This window comes from Neophocaena asiaeorientalis, unplaced genomic scaffold, assembly GCF_003031525.2.
Source record: "Neophocaena asiaeorientalis asiaeorientalis breed wild unplaced genomic scaffold, Neophocaena_asiaeorientalis_V1.1 scaffold81, whole genome shotgun sequence".
Lineage (NCBI taxonomy): Eukaryota > Metazoa > Chordata > Mammalia > Artiodactyla > Phocoenidae > Neophocaena > Neophocaena asiaeorientalis.
In genome coordinates, this window is record NW_020171990.1 from 761083 (window position 1) to 788681 (window position 27599).

Consider the following 27599-nt stretch of genomic DNA (forward strand, 5'->3'; position numbering starts at 1 on the left):
AAGTTTGTATTTTATGCAGTTATTCACAGTTAATATGTTGTGGTAACTAAAATTGGGAGGGGCTGTTTTATTTAACAAAGCCATGGTGAATGAAATTTATTCACACCAGAACCATGCAAAGCTAGGACCGTCTATATTTGAGGAGATATTGTACAATCATACTTCAGAGAAAGAGGACTAGAATGTTAGGGTAGAAGACTGACAGGCACAAGTGTATGAATAAGAAGCCCTCCTTTGCTTTGGTTAAAGGGGAATCAAGATTCTGAGAGGCACTGATCTCTTCTTGATACAAGGCAGTCCCACTGTGCTGTCCTGCATCCAGCATGGCAGCAGGCAAGCAGGGGTGCCTCAAGCTTAGACTAAGGCATTTATAAGAGACTATTTAGTTCCAAAGAAAGAGTCAACAAAGAGTTAAAAGGTGAGAATCTTTCAAATTGATATATTTTAGAGGTAAAAGAGGGAAAAAAATAAGAAAACTGTATCATTACATTGTTCTGTTTATCTTATGCGTGCTAGCTGTGAACACCAATTGGAGCCTAGTTAAAGATATATATCAAGCATGCTGATGGCATGTCAAGACCACAATAGCAGTGACTCTTCCCTTAGATTGTGATTGACTGAGTGGACAGGAGAAAGAATTAAAACCATCCTTTATTCTACATGTTTGCATTGCCTCCTTGTTAACGGCTTTCTTGCAGCCACAGGTCAGTTACTGATTTTCATTAACAACCAGGTGTCAGATCAGACAGCTCTACATCTTTCATGTGAACTCAAAGCAAATTTTAATATAGCTAACAATAATAGGAACCTTGGTGAAAAAAAATGTAAAAGGAGAGAAAGCATTAATTCTTAACTATGAAGTAAAAATTTCCTTGAAATTATTTTATTGAATCATTTTATTATTGAGCATATATTATGGTGTTTGACTATTTAATGGGTACCTTGTATTTTCATAAATGTAAAATTTTTAAATTATCTAACTGTAAGGATGAACTGATATTTCTCTCTTTCTATTCAAAGGACTTGGCCAGATCATTTTATCCTGAATTTGTCTCATCACACTTTCCATCATTGCCTGTATTGTTGAAAGGCAAAAATGGAAATTGAAATAGATAGGTGGAATTAACCATCTTGACCTGATTTTTACTCCTTGGCTTGAACTGAACAAACTGCACTATCAAGAACTTTTAAAAAACAGCTTTTCATACTGCAGTTCTACAACTGGATAATTTCTAAAGCATTTAGCTCAGTAGTGATCATCATATGGCTTTAATAAAATGATTCACTTATGATACTGTGTCAGAGAAATCTAAGCATTTGCAGTTAGGTGGGGGAAATAACTTTAAAATACTGTATGACTTTTTCTGAAGAAGAGCAATATAATAAAAGAAAACTTATTCTTTCATATTTGCCCTTTTGAGGACTACTATTTAATGTCTGCCTCAGTAACTCCATTCAGTCACTTCAGTTCCACTTCAGTACGTTTTCATTGAACTTGAAATATATCATTGGAGATTACCATTTCAAGGTCATCAGTTTGCACCAAGCTGTAGAAGCAACTCAAAATTACGAATAACATCATGTCAGCCTAAACCCAGTTTGTTTTACAGACACAAAGAGTTTTCTTCTGGAATAGGTGTTGACTTATCAGGCTGCTAAGAGATATTTTGGGGAAGAACAATACTTCTTCCCCAAGGGTCTCAGGGGAAGAACAAAGTAAAGTCAAGGCAACTGCTTCCTTGACAGTCTTTAGAATCAGGAAAGATGCTCATGTGTTAAATTAAATTCTGGTTGTTTACATTGTTCTCAATGAGTCTGCAGACAAAGGACTTTCAGCTCCTAGAAGCTATGTTTTGTAATAAAGAGTGAAGGAAGGTTCTCTCAGTTAAAAATTGAATCGCTTGTCAGTGAAGTTTTCTTTCATGGGCTCATCTTCACTAGAAACACACAAAGCTTAGTGACTATCTTGGCTGTAACCATTTCCAGTGTCTCTTTTGAGGATGGATCAGGGTTAAAATTATAAGTTAAATTTTTCAAAATTTAGTCTAGTAAAAACTTTATGGGCTTCCCTGGTGGCACAGTGGTTGAGAGTCCGCCTGCCGATGCAAGGGACACGGGTTCGTGCCCTGGTCCGGGAAGATCCCACATGCCGCAGAGCGGCTGGGCCCGTGAGCCACGGCTGCTGAGCCTGCGCGTCCGGAGCCTGTGCTCCTTAACGGGAGAGGCCACAACAGTGAGAGGCTCCGCGTACTGGTTAAAAAAAACCAAAAAACAAAACTTTATTTTGCCTTTTAGTGGTCAGAGGATTTGCACCACTTAACTGTACATTGTGTACATCTTCCAATGAATGCGGATTGAGTAATAAATTAGTGTATTATGATAAAATGCCATCATAATTATAAATTCTTTTTAGTGAGTACATTCTTTCTGATCAATCCCCCAGTGAATGTTCAATACATAAGTACATCCTTTTTCTAAATCAATCCTTTTACAGACCCACAGGGAAAAAAGCCTGTGTGTGTTTATGCATGTTTCATAAGTACTAGATCTTAATCGTCCAATGCATGGTTCTTCTCTGTCAAAGAAAGAGAGAGTTCGCAGGGCTACCTCAGCTTACTTCCATGATAGAAACTCACAGAGAAGGAGAAGTAAAAGATTTAGACATGGGCTTCCCTGGTGGTGCAGTGGTTGAGAGTCCGCCTCCCGATGCAGGGGACACAGGTTCGTGCCCCGGTCCGGGAAGATCCCACATGCCGCAGAGCGGCTGGGCACGTGAGCCATGGCGGCTGAGCCTGCGTGTCCGGAGCCTGTGCTCCGCAGCGGGAGAGGCCACAACAGTGAGAGGCCCAAGTAGCGCAAAAACAAACAAACAAACAAAATATTTAGACATAAGTAGAAGTCACTGCATTTTCACCTGATGTGGTACTAATATAAACCCTCAATTTGAATAAACATTAGTAGGTCATAGAGAGCCTTCAATTAATATATCTTTGTAAGGGTGGGTGCTCATTTATGAAAAAGACAAAAATGTACTTTCCAAGAGTTTATAGTTTAGGTGGAGATCAATGAGCTCTCATGTTTTTTTACTATACTGATGAAAAGGCATTTGAGTGACTTTTGTTTGTGTCATACAGTCAGCAATACTACAACTAGAACTCAGTTGTCATAATAGTCATTTTTCCTTTCATTCACAAGTGCTGACATTTTCTTTCATTCAAAAAGGGTAGAAAAATTCTAATAAATATTATATGGAAAGTGTTTTGAGAAGTTTTTAAACTTTTCAAAAGGTTTTTAAGAAGTATCTTAAAAAATATTTTAATAATAATATAAATAACAAGGGCTTGGTTTAATTTATGTAAATGTTAGTTATAAAGATAAATATTTAATTGGAAAATTTCAAGTAGTATGAGTTTATGTTCAGTGAACATTTATTAAGAAAATGAAAAAATAAAGTATACTTGTAATAATGTTTTAATATGTGTTCTTTTGCTATAAAGTTATTTTAATACATGAGCTTTTTACTGTAAAAAAGGTGGCTTAGTAATAATGATAGAAATAATAACTACAAGCTTTGAGTTACTTTTTTAAAGTCTCTTTCCTATGACATCTTTAGCAACACCAAAAACTGCTTTTAAAAATAATGAATTAGTATTTTAATAACAGAACTAAGATGTATTTATGGCAAACTCTTTAAAATAGGAATTTACAAATCAAAAATTCAACTCCCTCCATTTCCTAAATGCTCCATGTATTTTATTACACACACACACACACACACACACACTTCACACCTCCCATAATAGTTGCATTGATTTAATATCAACCAGTTGGTTTTGATGTGAATATCAAAATTATACATTTTCTAAATTTTTTGCAAATTTAATGATTATTAAGATTATTAATAAATTATTAAGATTATTTAATAAAATTATTATTTAATTTTAGGAAAGCTTAAGTAAATCTTTCAACATTTACATGGTATTGATATTGATTTTCTATTAATTACCTGCTAATTTCATTAGTGTATTCCTATTTTAATGTTTCTAATTTACTTCTTGATTTATACAAGCTTTTTACATATCAATAAAATTCACTCCTTGTTATATTTATAAAACACTTTTGTTGTTAATGCTCTCAGTCTTTGGGTTTTTTAAATTGGTTTATTTTTGATGTAACTATATTTTATATTGAGGTGATTAGTGATCATATATATATATATATTTACTTTAAAATTTCTGGGTCTCATGCTTTCCCTCATGGACTTTTGATCTTAGGCCCACCTAGAAGTTAAAGTTCATCAACTACATTTTCATCTTCTAGGATGTTTACAGTTGTAGTAGAGTGTGACCGAAGGCAGGTTACTTAAAATCCCTGTCCCTGTTAATGCATGTGGAGCCCTGAGAAAAGAACCACACATATGCTAGTTCTGTGGCACTGTGTGCTGTGCTCTAGCCCTTTCTCACCTAAACCTCATTCTGGTGTAACAAGTAAGGCAGGACTCTAAGTTATTTATTTTTCTCCAGAGGACAACTGGTTATCTTAACACTATTTATTTGAATAATAAAATGTTTTTTCACTGATTTGAACAGCCATTTTTACTATATTATACTCACATGTATTAGAGTTATTTCTGGCTTTCTTTTCATATTTATTAATATAGCCATTTTCATTCATAATAAAGCCACCTTTTTAAAATCTCTAGTTACACAATACTTTTTAATATCTGGTAGGCCATTTTTTCCTCAAGATTCCTTTGTATTGGAGATTGTCTGGCTTTTAAAAATGTATATCCTAATATTTGACTTTCAAATTTCCAGAGAAACACAAGTATAATTTTATAAATACCTTGTACAAATATTATTATATAAATTGTGATTATAAGATAATAATTATCATTTGCACAATAACAAACCATCTCATTCAAAATTAGTATGATTCTTTGTATTCATTCAAACTGACATTATTCAACAGAGTTTTACTTTTTTTCTTTATCTAGATTTGTAACCTATTTTGCTGATTTTATTTTTAGGTAATTTACTTTTAGTGGTGCTATTTAAATAGGTTCTTCTGTTCTGTACACAATCTGGTTATTTTCATTTTTAAAAATTGCATGGATTTTTGTATTTTACTTATTTGCCAGCTTCCAGAAATTTTATTTTTTTTCTAAGATTTTAAAGATAATAATTTTTAATTATTAAGGTGGACTGTTACATGAAATACAAATAATTAAAATGATATTCCATACTTTCCCTTGGTTATGAGCCAAGAAGGTGGCATCCTTTTGTATTTCTTGATTTTAGTGAAATTAGTATAAACTAAACAAAATGCTTGGTTTTTGAGATGTATATACGTACTTCAAAATCTAGCATTAAGCTTAATGATATATATACATTTATATCTCTATACAAATCTTCAACTTATGATGGGATTACATGTTGATAACCCCATTGTAAGTTTAAAGTATAGTAAGTTGAAAATTCATTTAATACACCTAACTTACAGAACATCAGAGCTTAGCCAAGCCCACCGTAAACATTCTCAGAACACTTATATGAGCCTACAGTTGGGCAGAATCATCTAACACAAAGCCTATTTTATAGTATAGTGTTGGAAATCTTATGTAGTTTTTTGAATACTGTCTGAAAGTGAAAAACAGAATGGCTGTAAGGGTTATCAGTTGTTTACTCTCGTGATCACATGGCTGACTGGGAGCTGCGGCTCACTGTCCTGCCCACCTTCACAAGAGAGTATTGTACTGCATATTGCTGGCCCGGGAAAAGACTAAAATTCGAAATTCGACTTACAATTTCGATCAAATACATATCACTTCCACACTATCATAAGTCAGAGAATTCATAAGTCAAACCATTGAAAGTCGGGGACTGTCTGTACATAGCTATTTATTAGTTTATTATCATTTTACAAAATATTTATACTGGGGGGATGTAGAATTTCGTTGGTTGTTTATCTGGTGCACACGAAAGTATTTTGATGATTATGAAATGTTACAATGCCATCCTAATAAAATATAGCCAATTATCTAAAAAGTAAAGACTTTTATTTGTGCTTGAAAAATATTTTCTCTGCAATAATACTTTTTTATATAAGTGTAAGAATGTTATCTCGAAGTTATATTTTTCATAAGTATGTAGATACATGAAAGACAATGAAAATTTTATTCTATGAAAAATTCAAGAAATAAGTAATTTTTATAATAATACCTTCTTTAAAGCTTGATGTCTTATTTTAAGTATCATGAAACATATCTTTTGCTTTAAAAAATTTTCAGAATCCTTCTCAATATTCACTGTTTTTTTAAAAAGAATACATCTGACTAATTTAACCTTTTCCAAATGATTTGATGGCACCGGGATCACCATTATTATTGGGCCAAAATGTTCTTTAGTCATTATATAATGTGTTTTTTTAATAGCTATAAATAATTGTTCTATTTGAGTTAAAACAATATTTCTTTTTTCTGGTTACTCCTTCACTATCAGCTATTGCTACTTTCAACTCCCCCAGATCATTTTGACTTGTAGGTTTGTAAAAAGTCTTGAAAATCAAGTAACTAAGCTTATTAACATTGTATTAAAATTATAGTAAAAAGGCTCTGTGAGAATACCTGAGGTTCTTTCTGTTGAGTTGAAGAAGAGCTTTACCTTCTTTATTGGATATTTTTGTGACATCTGTTTTGTCTGTTCAGAAAACTCCTATCATTTTATTCTGTGTTGTGTTCAAGATAAGTAAGATTGTTAATTATTTGAATTATAGATATGGAATAAGTCCTACTGTCTGTAATGCCAAAATAGAATGTGCAAGTATTAATTCCTATTTTTCTTCTCCAAATAATCACATTTGGCTCTATGAATGAACAACTCCAAAGAGACCCAGAACCACACTTTAATAACATCTTGACCACTTATTCTCCGTTTTATATTTTGAGAAAGGAGCCTGCTATTTGTTTTGTCATGAGGAAATCATTTTTGTTGTCATATTGTATCTAATACCTTCTAGTTATGTTATTGAACTTGGAAAACAGATACTTTATAAATGTTTAAAATGCAAATTAAAGTAAACTCTATTGCTGCTGTAACACATTGCCATAAAGACCTTTTTAAAACAAGTGCCATCTTTTAGCTCACAGTAGGTCAGAAGTCCAGGAAAGCACATCTGGATTCTCTGCTCAAGATCTCAAAAGGATGAAAACAAGGGGTTGGCGAGGCTGTGTTCTCATCTGCAGCTGGAGGCCATTTTCCAAGGTCATTCAGATTACTGACAGAGAGTTTATGAAAGCAGTCTGGATGCTATTGTGCCTGCAGTCACACATTTTAGACTTGTGCCTCTGCTTTGCAGGCATTTGAGATAACTAGAGATGGTTTCATGAACCCGAGAGTAACTATGTCTTAAAATAAACTTTCCTTTTTTATTTCTTTCAACTGTATTACTTACCAGCACAGTAGCCCACTCTTGTTCATATTCTGTTTTTCATTTATGTAATGACAAATATTGCCTTTACTTTAAGGAGCAGCTCAGAGTAACATTGCTCAGAGAGAATGGCTTTGTCCTTCTTCCTCTAACTCAGGAAACCACCAAGGGGATACATACACTCTTATAAGCAAAAGAAAACAGCAGAACTCACAAACAAACTGATACATTTTTAAAAGTATAATACAGTTGGGAAGTTTATACAGACAACTAATGAAGTATGCTGGTGAGAAAATACCTTAAAGAATATTATCACTAATAACTTGCATTAGAAAAAGAGCAAGCATATTTTTAAGTTTGTGATCATTAAAAACAAGACAAAACATTTATATTACAGTCTGAATAAGAAAATAATCAACTTATTGATTACTATAAGTAAGCTCTACAAATCAAGAAATCTTTGTTTTGTATTATGAAACTCTTTTTGACTAAGCAAAATTGAAGAGTGGAGTGAAAATAGATCTTCTCTAGAGCCTCCTGAAAGAAAAAAAAGCCCTGCCAACACCCTGATTTTAGCACAAAACGTAATTTGAACTTCTGACCTCCAGAACTGTAAGATAATAAATACATGTTTGTTAAACTGCTAAATTTGAGATAATTTTTCTCAGCAGCCGTAGTAAATTAACACAGCTTCTAAATTTAAAAAAAAAAAAGGAAAACAGGAATGCACTCCTGTTGCTACTCCTGTAGCAACTTTAGGATAAAATGTATAGTTCACCTCTGAAAACTGCAGCTAGAGGAAAAACACTGTAAAAGTAAAAAATCCTGCCATGTGTTGAGGTTGAAGACACATCTAGCTTGTTTCAATGAAACTTTGAAACTCAAATCAAGTCCTCACTTTCCCCTTTGAATACCAACACATTTTATTGCTCAGAGGCCCTTAACCTCACACATTCTCGATGATTTTCTGAGAAGGATGAATGTACCTTAAACACCATGCAACGAATTTGACCAAGGTTTTGGAGAAGAAAGTAGTGGAAGATATTTATTTCCAGACCTGCAAATACGTGTCTCTTGGGATTGTGTTAATTAGGATTAGGTTACACTATTTCTTCTGCCATGATTTGTCAAGAGTTAGTCATAAGAGAGAGGTATTTGCATACAACTCTTAACTTTTAGTTAGGCATTCATGGAATCCCAATGCTATCAAGCTTTGAGAATTCACATGACTTTGAAATTATTTAACACTTTAGTTCCCCTTGGAATTTCAATTTGTACATATTTGAATAAAACATTTAACATATCAATAAAACATAATAAATACATTTAAGCATAAAAGAAGCACTTTTGTTTAAATAATTTATCTTATGTTACTAAACAGTATCAAATGACTTTTATGAATATTCCAGTTTATTTTTACTCTAAAAATAATAATAGTCTTATAATACTTAATGTTTAGTTGTATGAAAATTAGCTCATATATTTAATAACTTCAAAAACACAGATTTAATTCATCCTAACTCAGCATTTATATTATTACAGCTTTGTCACTTTTGAATAAAAATTGAGCATAAATTATACCATTTTACTTCAATTAGCAAAACTTTTCCTGCCAAGTTGTTTATATTTATTTAGTTCATTGCTGGTTATGTTCTACAGAGTAAATGAGTCCCCTGAGGAATGTCTTCCCTAGTTTGCAAACTTGTAATACATTACAAGTAAAATGATCTTTAGTGCATAAGTGAAAGTACCCAAGAATGTTGACTTGTAAATGTCGGGATATTTAATCACTGAAAATGAAACATAACTGAATGTGAGTGTAAGCATTAAGATCAAACACTGAAGCAAGATCAGTGTTTGCTGGTTTATATTTTATCATATAAACAGTTGTGACCTAGTTCAAGGTAAATGTTTTTAATGTGAAATGTTTAACTGAATCCCTTAAAACACACCTCATCAGCAATTTAGCTTATTCTTTCGATTTCTATTTTATTAGTCAGATTTACTACATTTCTCAAATTTATACATAAAAATCTTTTAGGAAAGATAAGCTATTTTGTTTAGAGATTCTAAGAGTTGATAAGGATAGAAGATCATTTTGTCTCTAAATTCTATTGCTATTCCCCGAATGCATTTTTTTAAAAACAATGTTTAAAAAAAAGCACAGCTGACATTTGTTTATATATCTTAAAATTGACTTTTAAACCCTTCTGCTATTTAAGGCATAAGACAAATTTAAAGAGAAATTTGGTAAAGAATTTATGAACTTCTCTTCACTTTAAGAAATTATACAGATAACATACATAGCTTAGCTATTTAAAAGACCTTTAATAAATGTCTTTTCAAGCTAGGATTATGTTGCATTTTTTATAGCAAACGGTGATAAAGGGAAGTTATAAAATCTACTCACAGAACTATGTCATGCCCAACAATGATTCTATTGTATCAATAGTTTAGCATGAGACCGTTATGTAATTCAAACAAGCTGAACATATGTGTCTACTTTAATCATTAGTGTCTGCCAAGAAGAGAAAATAAAGTACTTATATTACTTCTTTTATCTGTCATTTTTTTTCTTCAAGAAAAATGAACATGACAAGAATGTTTTTGCATCATAATTTGTACAGTGTCTTGGGAAGATACTTTGTTGGATTAGTAGTAAATGGTGACAATGTGATTTTATGTTTTATCAGGAGCTACAACCATAGAGAAATATGACCTCAGAACAAATTTGTGGATCCAGGCAGGGATGATGAATGGCAGGAGACTGCAGTTTGGTGTGGCTGTTATTGATGACAAACTCTTTGTAATTGGAGGTCGAGATGGTTTAAAGACATTGAACAGTGTTGAATGTTACAACCCCAAAACCAAGACTTGGACTGTCTTACCACCAATGTCAACACATAGGCATGGTCTAGGTAAGATTCTTACTTTATTCATATTATTTTTAGAAAATATTTTATTGATAGTAAAAGTGTATGCTAAAATATATTATTACTGTCATCAATTATCATTAACTTTAGGTAAATTGTGGGCTTATTTGGAGCATATATATGTTTTTAATTCTTGATATTTTCCTGTGTTGACCAATATGCAATAAACTGTTGAGAGTGATGTTAAATATACCAAGATGAGTAGATATCAAGTTATTCTCAAAGTTTTCACAGTCTGATATTCATACAACATGTAAAATTCATTTGGTATGAAGAAAAAAATGCAGAACTATCATGGAGAGACCAGAGTAATGCAGCCTAGAGGAAGAAACAGTTAATGTGAATTGAGGAAAACTTAATTAAGGTGGCTCGCTCCCACATTACTGGACAGACAAATCTAGCTATATCTTTGCACTTAATTGATTCCACCTTGAAAGGTCCATGGAGAGTGGGCAACACAGGTTTAGAAAAAGAGTGACACATCAATAGGCACCAGGGGTCAATATGATAGGATTCAATCGATCTCTATTATGGAGTAACTTGGAGATGGGGAGAACTATATTTGGATTCAGAAGTTCTGGGTGTGAGTTTTGAATCTACCATTTGATATTGTCATGATTGGGCCCAGCAGTTAAACTATGAGCCTCTGTTTCCTGATTTGCCACCATTTCCCGATGATGATAATGAATACAAAATCACTTGTAACTTGTAAAGTCCTATACAAATATTTGAAAAAAATAGTAATTTAATAAAGATAGTTCCTGAATTTGTACTTCTTGTTATATGGATTGTAAGAAGTGCTAATTAGTTTCTTTGAAGACCTGAAACAGGCCAGATAGTTGACTAAGTACCTTTCATATATGTAGAAATACACATTAGAAAGATATTGAAGTTTAATTACAAATGTACTGATTTAGACATTCATAGGTAAGCAAAATCATAGAGCATTTCAAAAACAAATATTGACACTTCAACTTTGAGCTCTTCAGCACTGCATTTCTTATTCTTGTCTGCTATCATCTAAGAAAACTTTTAAAATGAAAATAAAATAGCTCTGAACTAAAGCAACTTACCTTTTTGTTCTTCTGGTTTACCTCCTCTTTCTTCAGTTTGCTCATTAGCAAAATTAAGGAATAGTAATAAATATTTGGGAACTTTTTCAAGCTCTAAAATTTGTGTTTTAAATAAAAATTGTATAAATAATTTAAATCATATAGCCCCCAATTATAATATGGAAAATATGAACAGCAAATCATTTTTCCCAGGTAATATTATATAAAAGTTTTCTTATATATTTTTTTCAAAGTTTGGCTTTTGTGTCCATGTAAAAGATCTATGTATTGCTTTTATTAGCAAGCTATCTAACTACCTATGTTCCTGTTTGGGGGAAATATAGAGAATAAACACACTGGATTGGAATTTTTGGAATTTAATGTTTTTCTTCATTTTTTAGACAATTCAGTTCCTTTCTATTAAGGAATTCTAAAGTTCAATTACGTAGGATATTTGTATATCAAGAGAACATACTTGAAAACATTTCACCAAAAATACACCTTAAGTGGTATAATTTTAGATGTTTAAAGTATATAAGGTTATGGTTTGCCTCAAATCCTATCACATAGGCTGCTGACCCTTTAGGAACCAGTGCTGAGCAAGATGGTAATCTTAGATACTGTCTTTTAGTCTGTCTGATTTGGTAAAGAATCCATTGTGGAAGTAAGGATGTATAGAAAATTATATGACCCAAGTATCAAACACATCTGATATATAATACAGCATTTCTCACAAATTTTAGTGACCCAATACCAACTCTAGTAGTCCACTATTTTCATGCTTAAGCCTCTCTTGTTTATCTTCTGCTTCAGTTCCATTATCAAATAGCTCACCTCTTCTCCATATCTCATGCCATTGACTTCCTCTGTGATTTACTTCCTAATGGTTATTGCTTCCTGTCAGTATTTTTTAAATTCTCTACTACAGTACTCCCCAAGATCATACCTGATTGAGTTAATAGGTAAAATTATGGCATAGGGCATCATTTCTTGGGACAATTCTCATCTCAAAGTGCCTCATAGATTGCTAGCAATGTCCAGTACATAGAAAACTGCCTTTGACTTGGATGCCAATCCAAGGTCAAATTAGTTGAAGCCAGACTGACAGCAAAGTCTTGTTATCAACAAATTATGGCAAGATCTGCATGGACACAGCTGATTCACTGCCTGGCAGTATGCAAGGTACAATAGCTCTTTCGAAGAGAACAATATGGCATACGAAAAAGAACACAAATCAAAATTTCCTCCAAGTTATTCCCCCAAGGCAGTGCCATGAATTTTTGTCTCACTCAGGAAGTAACAACTGACTCTGCTTCTCTAATCACTATACGATGACTCTTCCTTCAGTGTAATAACCAATATTGGGTTTGAGTGTAAACCAACAGCCATCGGTACTAGTCTTTTATTTGTTCAGAAACTAGAATGTTCCTTTTTATTTGCCATAGTTAAAAAATACCTACCTTGTGGTATGCAGTGAGATTGCAATATTGTCTATGTATCCCATATTATACATTCGAGTGACAAGAGCTAGACTCAAAAGTAAAATTTTAAAATATAAAATAAAAACTCAAAATAATTTATTTGACCTATATAGCTTTCCCCCAACTTGATTTCTTTGAAAAAAAAAAATCCTGGGCTTCCCTGGTGACACAGTGGTTGAGAGTCCACCTGCCGTTTCAGGGGACACGGGTTCGTGCCCTGGTCCGGGAAGATCCCACATGCCGCGGAGCGGCTGGGCCTGTGAGCCATGGCCGCTGAGCCTGTGCGTCCAGAGCCTGTGCTCCACAATGGGAGAGGCCACAACAGTGAGAGGCCCTCATATCGCAAAAAAATAATAATAATAAAAAAAAATCTTTACGTGATTATGTGAGAAAGCCACGTGAGTTCTTCTGTTGCTAAGGTTGAATATGTGGCCAAAAATTTTTCATAGCAACCAGTAAATGAAGAACACTTCTTGTGCTGGATAAAATAACATATAAAATTGTATTCATGTTAAGTCTGTGATATCAGGGAGTAATGCATTTATCTAGAGAATGAATAATTAAGACTACATTTGTCTCAATATGCTGAGTTTTTATTTTAGCATTATGTCTTTGGAACACATACTTCTATATATCATGTCTTCTTTCCCACCACACTTTATAGTGTATAAAATTGAAAAAGGCATTACTACAATCCACTGTTTGCAATTGTCATTTTAAGACAAATTGATAAAACAGTTGTATAGCTAGTATATATTATGGGTTTTCTATATGCCATGCTCCATGTTGTATGATAAATATATGGTAGGGGTTGTTTTATTTTTGTTTGTTTAATTTTTAATTGAGATAAAATTAAGTGTTAAAGTATAGAATTGAGTACTTTTGAGTCTATTCACAGAATTGTGCAGCCATCACCACTATCAAACTCCAAAACATTTTTATCATCCTGAAAAACAACCTTGTAACCAATAGTAGTCGTTTGTCATTGCCCCATCTCCTTACACCCCTTAGCAAAAATTAATTTATTTTCTGTCTCTATGGAATTGTCAATTTTGGACATTTCATATAAACAGAATCATATTTTGTGGCTTTTTGTGTATGGTTTCTCTCACATAACGTAAGGTTTTTCAAGGTTCATCAGTTTCATATCTTGTATCAGTACTTCATTATTTTTCTGATTGAATATTCCACTGTAAGGATTTGCCACATTTTTTTTAAACATCTTTATTGGAGTATAATTGCTTTAAAATGGTGTGTTAATTTCTGCTTTATAACAAAGTAATTCAACTATATATATACATATATCTCCATATCTCCTCCCTCTTGCACCAGCCTCTCACCTTCCCTATCTCACCCCTTTAGGTAGTCACAAAGCACCGAGCTGATCTACCTGTGCTATGCAGCTGCTTCCCACTAGCTATCTATTTTACATTTGGTAGTATATATAAGTCCATGCCACTCTTTCACTTTGTCCCAGTTTACACTTCCTCCTCTCTGTGTACTCAAGCCCATTATATATATCTGCATATTTATTCCTGTCCTGACCCTAGGTTCTTCAGAACCTTTTTTTTTTTTTAAGATACCATATATTTGTGTTAGCATGCAATATTTGTTTTTCTCTTTCTGATTTACTTCACTCTGTATGACAGACTCTAGGTCCATCCACCTCACTACAAATAACTCAATATCGTTTATTTTTATGGCTGAGTAATATTCCATTGTTTATATGTGCCACTTCTTCTTTATTCATTTGTCTGTCAACGGACACTTAGGTTACTTCCATGTCCTGGCTATTGTAAATAGAGCTGCAATGAACATTGTGGTACATGGCTCTTTTTGAATTATGGTTTTCTCAGGGTATATGCCAAGTAGTGGGGTTGTTGGGTTATATGGTAGTTCTATTTTTAGGTTTTTAAGGACTCTCTATACTGTTCTCCAGAGTGGTGGTATCAATTTACATTCCCACCAACAGTGCAAGAGGGTTCCCTTTTCTCCACACCCTCTCCGGCATTTATTGTTTGTAGATGTTTTGGTGGTGGCCATTCTGACTGGTGTGAGGTGATACCTCATTGTAGTTTTGATTTTCATTTCTCTAATGATTAATGATGTTGAACATCCTGTCATGTGTTTGTTGGCAATCTGTATATCTTCTTTGAAGAAATGTCTATTTAAGTCTTCTGCTCATTTTTGGATTGGGTTGTTTGTTTTTTGGATATTGAGCTGCATGTGTTACTTGTATATTTTGGAGATTAATCCTTTGTCAGTTACTTCATTTGCAAATATTTTCTCCCATTCTGAGGGTTGTCTTTTCATCTTGTTTATGGTTTCCTTTGCTGTGCAAAAGCTTTTAACTTTCACTACATCCCATTTGTTTATTTTTGTTTTTATTTCCATTTCTCTAGGAGGTGGGTCATAAAGGATCTTGCTGTGATTTATGTCATAGAGTGTTCTGCTTCTTTTTTCCTCTAAGAGTTTTACAGTGGTCTTACATTTAGGTCTTTTATCCATTTTGAGTTTATTTTTATGTATGATGTTAGAGAGTGTTCTAATTTCATTCTTTTACATGTAGCTGTCCAGTTTTCCCAGCATCACTTATTGAAGAGGTTGTCTTTTCTCCATTGTATATTCTTGCCTCCTTTATCAAAAATAAGGTGACCATATGTGCATGAGTTTGACTCTGGGCTTTCTATCCTGTTCCATTGATCTATATTTCTGTAATGGGCCAGTACCATGCTGTCTTGATTACTGTAGTTTGTAGTATAGTCTGAAGTCAGGGAGCCTGACTTCTCCAGCATCACTTTCCTTTCTCAAGATTGCTTTGGCTATTCGGGGTCTTTTGAGATTCCATACAAATTTTGAAAGTTTTTGTTCTAGTTCTGTGAAAAATGCCATTTGTAGTTTGACAGGGCTTGCATTGAATCTGTAGATACTTTTGAGTAGTATAGTCATTTTCACAATGTTGATTTTTTCAATCCAAGAACATGGTATATCTGCCCAGCTCTTTGTATCATCTTTAATTTTTTCATCAGTGTCTTATAGTTTTCTGCATACAAGTCTTTTGTCACCTTAGATAGATTTGTTCCTAGGTATTTTATTCTTTTTGTTGCAATGGTAAATGGGAGTGTTTTCTTAATTCCTCTTTCAGATTTTTCATTATTAGTGTATAGGAATGCAAGAGATTTCTGTGCATTAATTATGCATCCTGCTACTTTACCAAATTTATTGATTAGCTCAAGTAGTTTTCTGGTACCATCTTCAGGATTCTCTATGTGTAGTATCATGGCATCTGCAAACAGTGACAGCTTTACTTCTTCTTTTCTGATTTGGATTCCTTTTATTTCTTTTTCTCCTCTGATTGCTGTGGCTATAACTTCCAAACTATGTTGAATAATAGTGGTGAGAGTGGGCAACCTGGTCTTGTTACTGATATCAGTAAAAATGGTTTCAGTTTTTCACCTTTGAGAATGAGTTTGGCTGTGGGTTTCTTATATATGGCCTTTATTATGTTGAGGACAGTTCCCTCTATGCCTACTTTCTGGAGGGTTTTTATCATAAATCGATGTTTAATTCTGTCAAAAACTTTTTCTGCACCTATTGAGATGATCATATGGTTTTTATCTTTCAATTTGTTAATATAGTGTATCACATTGATTGATTTGAGTATATTGAAGGATCCTTGCATTCCTGGGATAAACCCCAGTTGATCATGGGGTATGATCCTTTTAATGTGCTGTTGGATTCTGTTTGCTAGTATTTTGTTGAGGATTTTTGCATGTATGTTCATCAGTGATATTGGCCTATAGTTTTCTTTCTTTGGGACATCTTTGTCTGGTTTTGGTATCAGGGTGATGGTGGCCTCGTAGAATGAGTTTGGGAGTGTTTCTCCTTATGCTCAATTTTGGAAGAGTTTGAGAAAGGTAGGTATTAGCTCTTTGCTAAATGTTTGACAGAATTCGCCTGGGAAGCCATCTTGTCCTGGGCATTTGATTGTTGGAAGATTTTTAAACACAGTCTCAATTTCAGTGTTTGTGAACGGTCTGTTTATATTTTCTATTTCTTCCTGGTTCAGTCTCGGAAGGTTGTGCTCTTCTAAGAATGTGTCCATTTCTTCCAGTTTGTCCATTTTATCAGCATATAGTTGCTTGTAGTAATCGCTCATGATCCTTTGTATTTCTGCAGTGTCAGTTGTTACTTCTCCTTTTTCAGTTCTAAATCTGTTGATTTGAGTCTTCTTTTTTTCTTGATGAGTCTGACTAATGGTTTATCAATTTTGTTTATCTTCTTAAAGAACCATCTTTTAGTTTTATTGATCTTTGCTATTGTTTCCTTCACTTTTTTTTCTCATTTATTTCTGATCTGATCTTTATGATTTCTTTCCTTCTGCCAAGTTTGGGATATTTTTGTTCTTTTTTCTCTAATTCTTTTAGGTGTAAGGTTGGGTTATTTATTTGAGATGTTTCCTCTTTCTTGAGGTAGGATTGTATTGCTATAAACTTCCCTCTTAGAACTGCTCTTGCTGAATCCCATAGGCTTTGGGTCGTCATGTTTTCATTGCCAGTTTTTTCTAGGTAGTTTTTGATTTCCTCTTTGATTTCTTCAGTGATCTCTTGATTATTAAGTAGTATATTGTTTTGCCTCCATGTGTTTGTATTTCTTACAAATATTTTCCCATAATTGATATCTAGTCTCATAGCATTTTGGTCAGAAAAAATACTTGATAAAATTTCAGTTTTCTTAAGTTTACCAAGGCTTGATTTGTGACCCAAGATATGATCTGTCCTGGAGGATGTTCCATGAGCCCTTGAGAAGAAAGTGTATTCTGTTGTTTTTGGATGGAATGTCCTATAAATATCAATTAAGTACATCTTGTTTAATGTATCATTTAAAGCTTGTGTTTCCTTATTTATTTTTATTTTGGATGATCTGCCCATTGATGAAACTGGAGTGTTAACATCCCCTACTCTGAATGTGTTACTGTTGATTTCCCCTTTTATGGCTGTTAGCATTTGCCTTATGTATTGAGGTGCTCCTATGTTGGGTATATAAATATTTACAATTGTTATATGTTCTTCTTGGATTGATCCCTTTATCTTTATGTAGTGTCCTTCTTTGTCTCTTGTAGTAGTCTTTATTTTAAAGTCTATTTTTTCTGATATGAGAATTGCTACTCCAGCTTTCTTTTGATTTCCATTTGCATGGAATATATTTTCCATCCCCTCACTTTCAGTCTTTATGTGTTCCTATGTCTGAAGTGGGTCTCTTGTAGACAGCATATATATGGGTCTTGTTTTTTTATCCATTCAGTCAGTCTATGTCTTTTGGTTGGAGCATTAATCCATTTACATGTGAGGTAATTGGTATTATTGATATGTATGTTCCTATTACCATTTTCTTAATTGTTTTGGATTTGTTATTGTAGGTCTTTTCCTTTTCTTGTGTTTCCTGCCTAGAGAAGTTCCTTTAGAATTTGTTGTAAAGCTGGTTTAGTTGTGCTGAATTCTCTTAGCTTTTGCTTGTCTGTAAAGGTTTTAATTTCTCCATCAAATCTGAATGAGATCTTCACTGGGTAGAGTAAACTTGTTGTAGGTTTTTCCCTATCATCATTTTAAATATGTCCTGCCACTCCCTTCTGGCTTGCACAGTTTCTGCTGAAAGATCAGTTGTTAACCTCATGGGGATTCTCTTTTATGTTATTTGTTGTTTTTTTCCTTGCTGCTTTTAATATTTTTTCTTTGCATTTAATATGTGATAGTTTCATTAATATCTGTCTTGGCATGTATCTCCTTGGATTTATCCTGTATGGGACTTCTGCACTTACTTGACTTGACTAATTATTTCCTTTCCCAAATTAGGGAAGTTTTCAACTAAAACCTCTTGAAATATTTTCTCAGTCCCTTTCTTTTCCTCTTTCTCTTCTGTGACCCCTATAATTCAAATGTTGTTGCATTTAATGTCCCAGAAGTATCTGAGATGGTCCTCAATTATTTTCATTCTTTTTTCTTTATTCTGCTCTGCAGTAGTTATTTCTACTATTTTATCTTACAGGTCACTTATCCATTCTTCTGCCTCAGTTTTTCTGCTATTGAGTCCTCTAGAGAATCCTTAATTTCATTTATTGTGTTGTTCATCATTATTTGTTTGCTGTTTAGTTCTTCCCGGTCCTTGTTAAAAGTTTGTTTTATTTTCTCCATTCTATTTCCAATATTTTGTAACGTCTTTACTATTATTACTCTGAATCCTTTTTCAGGTAAACTGCCTATTTCCTCTTTGTTTGTTTGGTCTATTGGATTTTTACCTTGCTGCTTCGTCTGCTCTGTGCTTCTCTGTCTTCTCATTTTGCTTAACTTACTGGTTTTATGGTCTCCTTTTTGCAGGCTGCAGGTTTGCAGTTCCTGTTGTTTTAAGGGTCTGCCAGAGTGGCTAAGGTTCTTTCAGTGAGCTGTGTAGGCTTCCTTGTGGAGGGGACCAGTGCTTGCTTTCTGGTGGATGAGGTTGGATCTTGTCTTTCTGGTGGGCAAGTCTGTGTCTGGTGGTTTGTTTTGAGGTGTCTGTGACCTTATTATGATTTTAGGCAGCCATCTGCTAATGGGTGGGGTTGTGTTCCTGTCTTGCTAGTTGTTTGGCATAGGGTGTCGAGTGCTGTAGCTTGCTGGTCGCTGAGTGGAGTGGGGTCTTAGTGTTGAGATGGATATCTCTGGGAGAGCTTTCACCATTTGATATTACGTGAACCTGGGACATCCCTGGTGGACTCATGTCCTGAACTCAGCTCTCCCACCTCAGAGGCACAGGCCTGACACCCACCTGGAGCACCAAGACTGTCAGCCACAGTGCTCAGAAGTAAAGGGAGAAAAATCGAAGAAAGAAAGAAAAAAGAAAATAAAAGTTATTAAAATAAAAATAATTATTAATTTTTTTTTAAAAATTAAAAATTAACAAAAACAAAGAAAGAAAAAGTAAGAATGAAAGAAGAGAGCAACTAAACCAAAAGGCAAATCCACCAATTATAATAAGCACTAAAATGTACACTAAAAATAAAAAAAACCTGACAGACAGAACCCTAGGACAATTGGTAAAAGCAAAGCTATACAGACAAAATAACACAGAGAAGCATACACATACACACTCACAAAAAGAGAAGAAGGAAAAAACAAATGTATATCATTGCTCCCAATGTCCACTGCCTCAATTTTGGTATGATTCGTTGTCTATTCAGGTATTCCACAGATGCAGGGTACATCAAGCTGCTTGTGGAGATTTAATCTAGTGCTCCTGAGGTTGCTGGGAGAGATTTCCCTTTCTTTTCTTTTTTCACAGAGCTCCTGGTGTTCAGCTTTGGATTTGGCCCTGTGTCTCTGTGTAGGTCGCCTGAGGGCATCTGTTCTTCGCTCAGACAGGATAGGGTTAAAGTAGCAGCTGAGTAGGGGCCCTTGTTCACTCAGGCCAGGGGGAGGAAGGGGTATGGATGTGGAGCAAGCCTGCGGTGGCAGAGGCCAGTGTGACATTGCAGCAGCCTGAGGCTCCGTGGGGAAGTTGTCCCTGGGGAAGTTGTCCCTGCATCACGGGACCCTGGCAGTGGTGGGCTGCACAGGCTCCCGGGAGGGGAGGTGTGGATAGTGACCTGTACTTGCACACTGGCTTCTTGGTGGTTGCAGCGGCGGCCTTAGCATCTCGTGCCTGTCTCTGGTGGCTGCACTGATAGCCATGGTTCGCGTCTGTCTCTGGAGCTCGTTTAGGCAGTGCTCTGAATCCCCTCTCTTCATGCCATAACCCAAAACAATGGTCTCTTGCCTTTTAGGCAGGTCCAGACTTTGTCCAAGACTACCTCTCAGCCAGCTGTGGCACATTAGCCCCCTTCAGGCTGTGTTCACGCAGACAACCCCAGTCCTCTCCCTGGGATCTGACCTCTGAAGCCGGAGGTTCAATTCCCAGCCCCCACTCACCCAGGAAGGTGAGCAATCAAGCCTCTCAGGCTGGTGAGTGCTGGTCGGCACTGATTCTTCGTGTGGGGATCTCTCTGCTTTGCCCTCCTCACCCCTGTTGCTGTGCTCTGCTCCGTGGCTCCAAAGCTTCCCCCCAGCCACCCCCTGTCTCTGCCAGTGAAGGGGATTCCTAGTGTGTGGAAACTTTTCCTCCTTCACAGCTCCCTCCCACTGGTGCAGGTCCCGTCCCTATTCTTTTGTCTCTGTTTTCTTCTTTTTTCTTTTGCCCTACCCAGATATGTGGGGGAGTTTCTTACCTTTTGGGAAGTCTGAGGTCTTCTGCCAGCATTCAGGAGGTGTTCTGTAGTAGTTGTTGCACATGTGGATGTAGTTCTGATGTATTTGTGGGAAGGAAGTTGATCTCCACGTCTTACTCTTCTGCCATCTTGAAGGTCTCCCTGCCACATTTTATTTATACATCATCAATAGAAGGACATTTTGGTTGTTTCCACTTTGGAGTTATTATGAATAAAACTGCTCTGAACATTCACATATGTATTTTTTGTGTGAATATATATCTTCAATTCTCTTGGATATATACATATGAGTAAAATTGTTGAATTATATGGTAGCTCCAACTTTAACTTTTGGAAGAATTGCCAAACATTTTCCAGAATGGCTGCTCCATTTTCTATCTCCTCAGCAATTATGAAGGTGCCGATTTTTCCACATCCTTGACACATGTTACTATTTATTCTTCTTTTATTATAATGATTCTAGTGTACATGAAGTGGTGTTTCATGGTTTTATAGACATTTCTCTAATGAATAATTTTGAGAAATGTGCTTATTGGCCATTTGTATCTTTGGATAAATTTTTATTCAAATATTTTAGCTAGTCTTTGTTTAGATTATTTTTTATTTTATTGTTGATTTGTAATTGTTCATTTTATATTCTATATATGTGTCCTCTGTCAGACATAACATCTGCAAAAACTTTATGCCATTCTATGGGTTCTAATTTAACTTTCTTGATAGTGTCCTTTGATAGCTACTGATGGACAAAAGTTTTCAACTTATGTCTAGTCAAACTATTACTCAAGTATGAAGGGAGAAAAGAAAGGTATCTTCAGACATTTTGGTTCTGTTGATTTCAGCAAGGATGTGAACCTCAAAATCTATTCTCACAAACTTGAGAGTGAAAAAAGAAAGGAGTGTCTTAAGGAAAATTAATATTCTAATGTTAGTATTCGAAGATCTCCTTCACTGTCAGGAAAGGTAGAGAATAAACTGTTGTACACTCACAGAGTTCTTGACCTCATGGGAAAAAATAAGTAATTAGATTGTCTCTTTGCAAAGAGCAAACACAGGACTGTTTCCCACATACAAATATTTGGGCAGTCCGTATATGGTACTGGATTGTCCTCTTTCTTGTTTCTAAGAAGTTCAATTCCACTTCTGGCTTGTTATACTTGACTAAAGGAAAATTACTAAAGCAATCTGAGGATACTTCAGTCAGAACTGAGGATGGGGTGGGAGGTGGCAGGGGAAATCTGTTTATATGCATCCAGAAATGCTCACCTGCCAGGGAAACAAAAAAAAATGAGGTTCATAAACCAGCCAGGAGAAATATGATGTTAAAATTAAAATATTAAGGAACATTTTCAAAACAATATCAAGCATTTAACTTAATAAAATTCTTGAATGTATGTATGAAGAAAGAGAACCCAAAGTGACATTTATTATCAGTCTTTTCCTTGGCTTTTAGGAATTATACTTATAACAACAAGTAATGAATGGACTGAAGAAAATATCAGCCAAATAAAACCTTCCACTTATTTGTGATATAACCCATTAGACTAGAAAATCTCATTTGAAACTGTCAGCTTTCATTGTCTTAGAAGGAACACTTGCTTCAACTTAACCTCTGTTTCTTTAATTATATCAGTATGTTTGTCTTCTTCATGTCTCTTTTACTTAAAAAAATAGCTTTCATCACAAGACCAGAAAGGCTTAGGTTTCTTTAAAAGTTATACAATATTCACAGGTCGACAAAATTCAAAACTGCCCATTCAGTTTTATGTATCAGATTTAAAAAAAGGCATTGTGAGAGGAAAAAATATAATGGAGTAAGTTGGGGATACAAATAAAATATTTAACTCTTTTGATAATATATACTCACATACACAAATATATACATAGACCCACAATTTTAAATACTTTTGCATGTCTGATTGAAAAAATAGGGAAATTCTGAACAAGATATAGGACATACCAAGAAGTTTTTAGAGCAGATAGCTACCATATTCATTTGAAAGTTTAATATTTGAGTAAACAGAAAGTCATAAGGACAACTTTCTTATTACTTAGGCACATATGATATAGACATGTGTATACAGTTTTAAAGAATATTTTAGAACTTTTATTCCTTTACTTTCATTTTATCAGTTCCTCTTGGAAATATCATATACAAAACATTAGTAATGTCAGCAAAAAAGAAAGAAAGGAAGGGGGAAAAGAAGGAAGGAAAGATGAAGGAAGAGAAAAGAAACAACAAATTCTAAGACCTGTCTCAACAGAATATGACCCTATGTATTGTGATTTATGAACTCTAAATATCAGTGAAATATCCTCATTATACATTTAGTCTTCTATGGTCCTATCACTTGTTGAATTCTAAGCTTATATATCCCCTGGTGTCTTTCCAATGAAATATGTTTCTGTTTGAATAAACACTTACTGAAGACTTTTTAGTGCTAAGAATTCCATTTGCGCTGAGGAAAAAGAGATGAGTAAGAAAGAAGACCTACCTTCAGTAGTATACATACAAGTTATATTAATAGTTGCAGATGTTCTCTTACAAATAAAAATTACCTATCCAATCACAGTGATTCTGTGCTTTGTTTGTTAGGTAATAATCTTTTACTTTATTACTCATTTCTGAAAGTAAAATTTTATATCACAAAATGTGTGGCTGATCTTCAACATGGCTCCTCTGTTATTTGTGGATATCCTGTCTCTTAGATAGTCAAGAATCATAGATTATCCTTCTACGTGGTATTGTATTTGGCAATGGTGTCAAAATTTGCTGATTGAGTAGCAAGAATTTCCTTTACTACACTGTACTTTGATAAATGCTAAAGGCTAATAGAAGATCTTCTAGAACACTGATCCTTGAAACTAGAATCTGAATACTAAGTTTCCTCTTTATTGGGAAACCTTGAAAAATATACCTGTTTGATTTGAGTCACAGTATTAATTTTCTCTTTCTGAGCAATTGGTCAGTTTTTATCCCAAGAATATTGTAGATAATGTAACTAGGTTTTCCTCTGTGAATTAAATGTTATAAAGTCTAGAATTAAATTTGCAGTCTAATATAACAAACATGTATGCACTTTTTGTAGCAATCTCACATTTGCCTCTATTTTATCTTTCTTTGCTTGTTTTGTTATCTTTTTTGGCACCTAGTTTTAGTAAAATATCTCCCTCTATTTCATATAATTTTGGAATCACCTTAATTTTTCAATAGTAAGTTGAGGTATTAAGTTAAATATAAGGCTATCAGAATTAGTCTAGTTAAATACAAGAAGAGTTTTGTGACAATGTTCATTGGTTAAATTATTCCATCATTCAAGGAGCATTAAAATTGTACTACTACATACTACAATACTCATGTTAGAATAAAAAGATGAATGAGATATTGTACTGAAGGATCCTACATCTCAGTAGGGAGACCAAAAAAGTTAAAAAACAATTAAAAAGAAGTGTTATAAGTACAATAAGTAAGAGTGTTATGATCAAACTCTCTTAAGTCCAAACGCTTAGTGAGGAAAGGATTCTAAAGAGAGATGATGTCAAAACTGAACCATAGGGCTGCCCTGGTGGTGGAGTGGTTGAGAGTCCGCCTGCCGATGCAGGGGACACAGGTTCGTGCCCCGGTCCGGGAAGATTCCATTTGCCACGGAGCAGCTGGGCCCGTGAGCCCTGGCCGCTGAGCCTGCGTGTCCTGAGCCTGTGCTCCGCAACGGGAGAGGCCACAACAGTGAGAGGCCCGCGTAACGCAAAAAAAAAAAAAAAAAAAAAAAAACCTGAACCATAATTAATAGTCAAACTGAAGAAGAAAAAATACATTTCAGGCAACAAGGTAAAATATGTAAAAACACAAATGTGAAAAGGAAGCATAGAATATTTGAGTAGCAAACCACAAAATTATTTGAAAACAAATTGGTTTCAATGATGTTGGATTATCTCATGGATATATTTTAAAATATAACAAATATCCTTTAAGTTTAAGCTGAAGTATAAGAGATGCAGGAGAATACATTATATGACCTCTACAATCTCACACTGTAATGATGTTTTAATTAGAATTTTAAATGTAATAATGAAATATTTATTTTGAGTAATTTCTCATTCATGATTGGCCTGGTATATTTGAATTTAGCTCAACTTTCAAATAATAAAGGTATAAATTCACCTTATATCTTTTTAATATTGAATAGAAAATTAATAAGATCGGACTTTTAGAGAGGGCAATTTGGTCACTCAGGTGAATCACACAGAAAGAGCTAATAACTGAGAAGGAAAAATATTAAATCAACTACAGAAAATGTACCACTTCAGTTCCTATTATTTTGGTTATGACTGCTAATTTATTGCTTGCTTTTCCTTTTGTAGGTTTGTCTGGAGAAGTTATTTTACTTTATGTTTTATCTTTCTTTATATATGTCTTCAACCTGAATGATCACACTAATCTTCCATGTTTCAATTTAAAACTCACTTTAAAATCACATTTAATAGAAAATGTCTTCAGTTTTAATAATTTCCATCTCAATGTGCTGGTGGTAATGGGACACTAAAGCAGTCAAAACAAAAAACTATATAGACTAATAGATATTTAAACCTACAGAGTAGTTAAGAGACTCCAGAATCTTAATTTTACAAATGAGAAAACCAAGGACCAGAAAGATTAAGTAGCTTGCTGAAGTTTATTCAACTTACTAGTAGCAAAGGTTGCTTTGGAATTCTCCACAGATTTGGGGTTTGTTTTGTTTTGTTTTGCTTTTTGCACTGATTTTCTACCCCATTCTGATTATTTGTGTATTACTATTTCTAGAATAAATCAACTTTATTTTTCACAGTAAGTATGATGAGTCTCGGGGTGAACCAGGTTTTGTGGGGCTTAAAGATGAGACTTTCCTTAAGAAAGAAAAATTTAATCACCACCTGAATACATTGTTAGAACCCCTTCCTGGACCACAGAAGGAAGGACCCTGAGCCTTAAGCTTCAACAGCCTCACTGGAATTCCTTTCTCAATGAGAATTATCAACATTTACTCTAAGGTCATATTTTGCTTTAGTAAACAAATGATGTAAATTGATTTTTTATGGTAATTACTAATGGGATTATATTACATATAAATTCAATTCACATTCAAGAGTGTATACAGATTATAATTTTATAAAAATTGTTTTCTTTTTTCATGTAATGTAGAAAAGACTATACATTGTAGCCATAAATTTACTAAGGCTTAAAATATTTTAAATGAACACATAAGTATCCAACTGAAATTCTGTGGATATGCATGCTTATGATATTTGTTAGATGATTTAATAGAATATTCCTAAATCATTAGAACCATTGTTCATATAAGTCCAGAGATTGTGAATTATTTGCTGCTACTCTAAGACCAAATATTTATTTAAAAATGTTATATTGCCAATGTTTTGACACTAAGAACATGCTCTTATTTGTTATTTTATTAAGGGGACATTTTGAGTTTTTGGCCTGTAATCTTTAGGTATCCAGAAAAATATATTGCATTTAAATGACCTTTTTTTATGGCAATTGACCAACAGTGTAGACTCATTCTGCCTCTTTTGATGTCATTTGTGTAATACACCAAACATTTTAAGACACCAAATACTAAGGCTTGAGTGCATTAGCAATGCCAAGTACAAGGAGCTACTTGTGCCCTTAGTATTGAATTATCTATTAGTTTCATGAGATTATTTCATCATTCAGCACTACCAGGAAAACATTTAAATACAAATCCTTTGTGTATTTTTTTTTCTTTGCTTAAGACAGAGAATAGATTGTCAGATTTAATACAGAAAAAAGTGCGTTCCAAAAACATTTTATCGTTTCACAGGACATGAAACCACTGCTCAAAGAAACAATAAAGATGAAAAATGATGTCCCAGCAACTTTCTCTTCCTTGATTGTTTCAGCTAAAAGGTAGTCTTAAATGTAGAAATTCAAATAGTGTTTGGAAGTGACTTTAATGCTAAGATGGTTTTTACAATGAAAGATAATTCAATGGTCCTCAGTTAAATGATTCCTGAGAGATAGCAGGTTCAAAAGTTAATATGTGAGAAAATATTATAGCATTAATATGTTACAATCGAATGGAATGAGTTACACTAGTATATATATTTTTAATCAGTTAGAGTCACATTTTACTTTAAACTTTGGGATAAAAGAAGGGGCAATGCAGAAAATAACTCATACTACATTTTATGCTTGGAAGAAGGGAGAAAATAAGGCAAAAATTATTTCCATTATTTTGCCAGATTGAGCTATTTAGCACTGTGTGGCTTGTGGGATCTTAGTTCCCCCACCAGGGACTGAACCAGGGCCCTCAGTAGTGAGTGCAGGGAGTTCTAACCACTGGACCGCCAGGGAATCCCCCCTATTTAACATTCTTAAAGAATGACAAAAATACAAAATAATTAACAGTCTAATGTGCTACTCAAAAAACAAAATATCTTGAATTTTAAGAAGGTG

General features: G+C 34.2%; 1 protein-coding gene across 2 annotated transcripts in view; it reads left to right on the forward strand.

Annotated features, from left to right (window-relative positions):
• The window catches only part of KLHL1 (kelch like family member 1), a 364563-nt gene that overhangs the window by 287427 nt on the left and 49537 nt on the right, over window positions 1–27599 (forward strand). For both annotated transcript variants that reach the window (XM_024748105.1, XM_024748114.1), the window contains one exon: window positions 10122–10346. In XM_024748105.1, the coding sequence (XP_024603873.1) occupies window positions 10122–10346 (225 nt within the window). The remainder of the gene's footprint in view (window positions 1–10121; window positions 10347–27599) is intronic.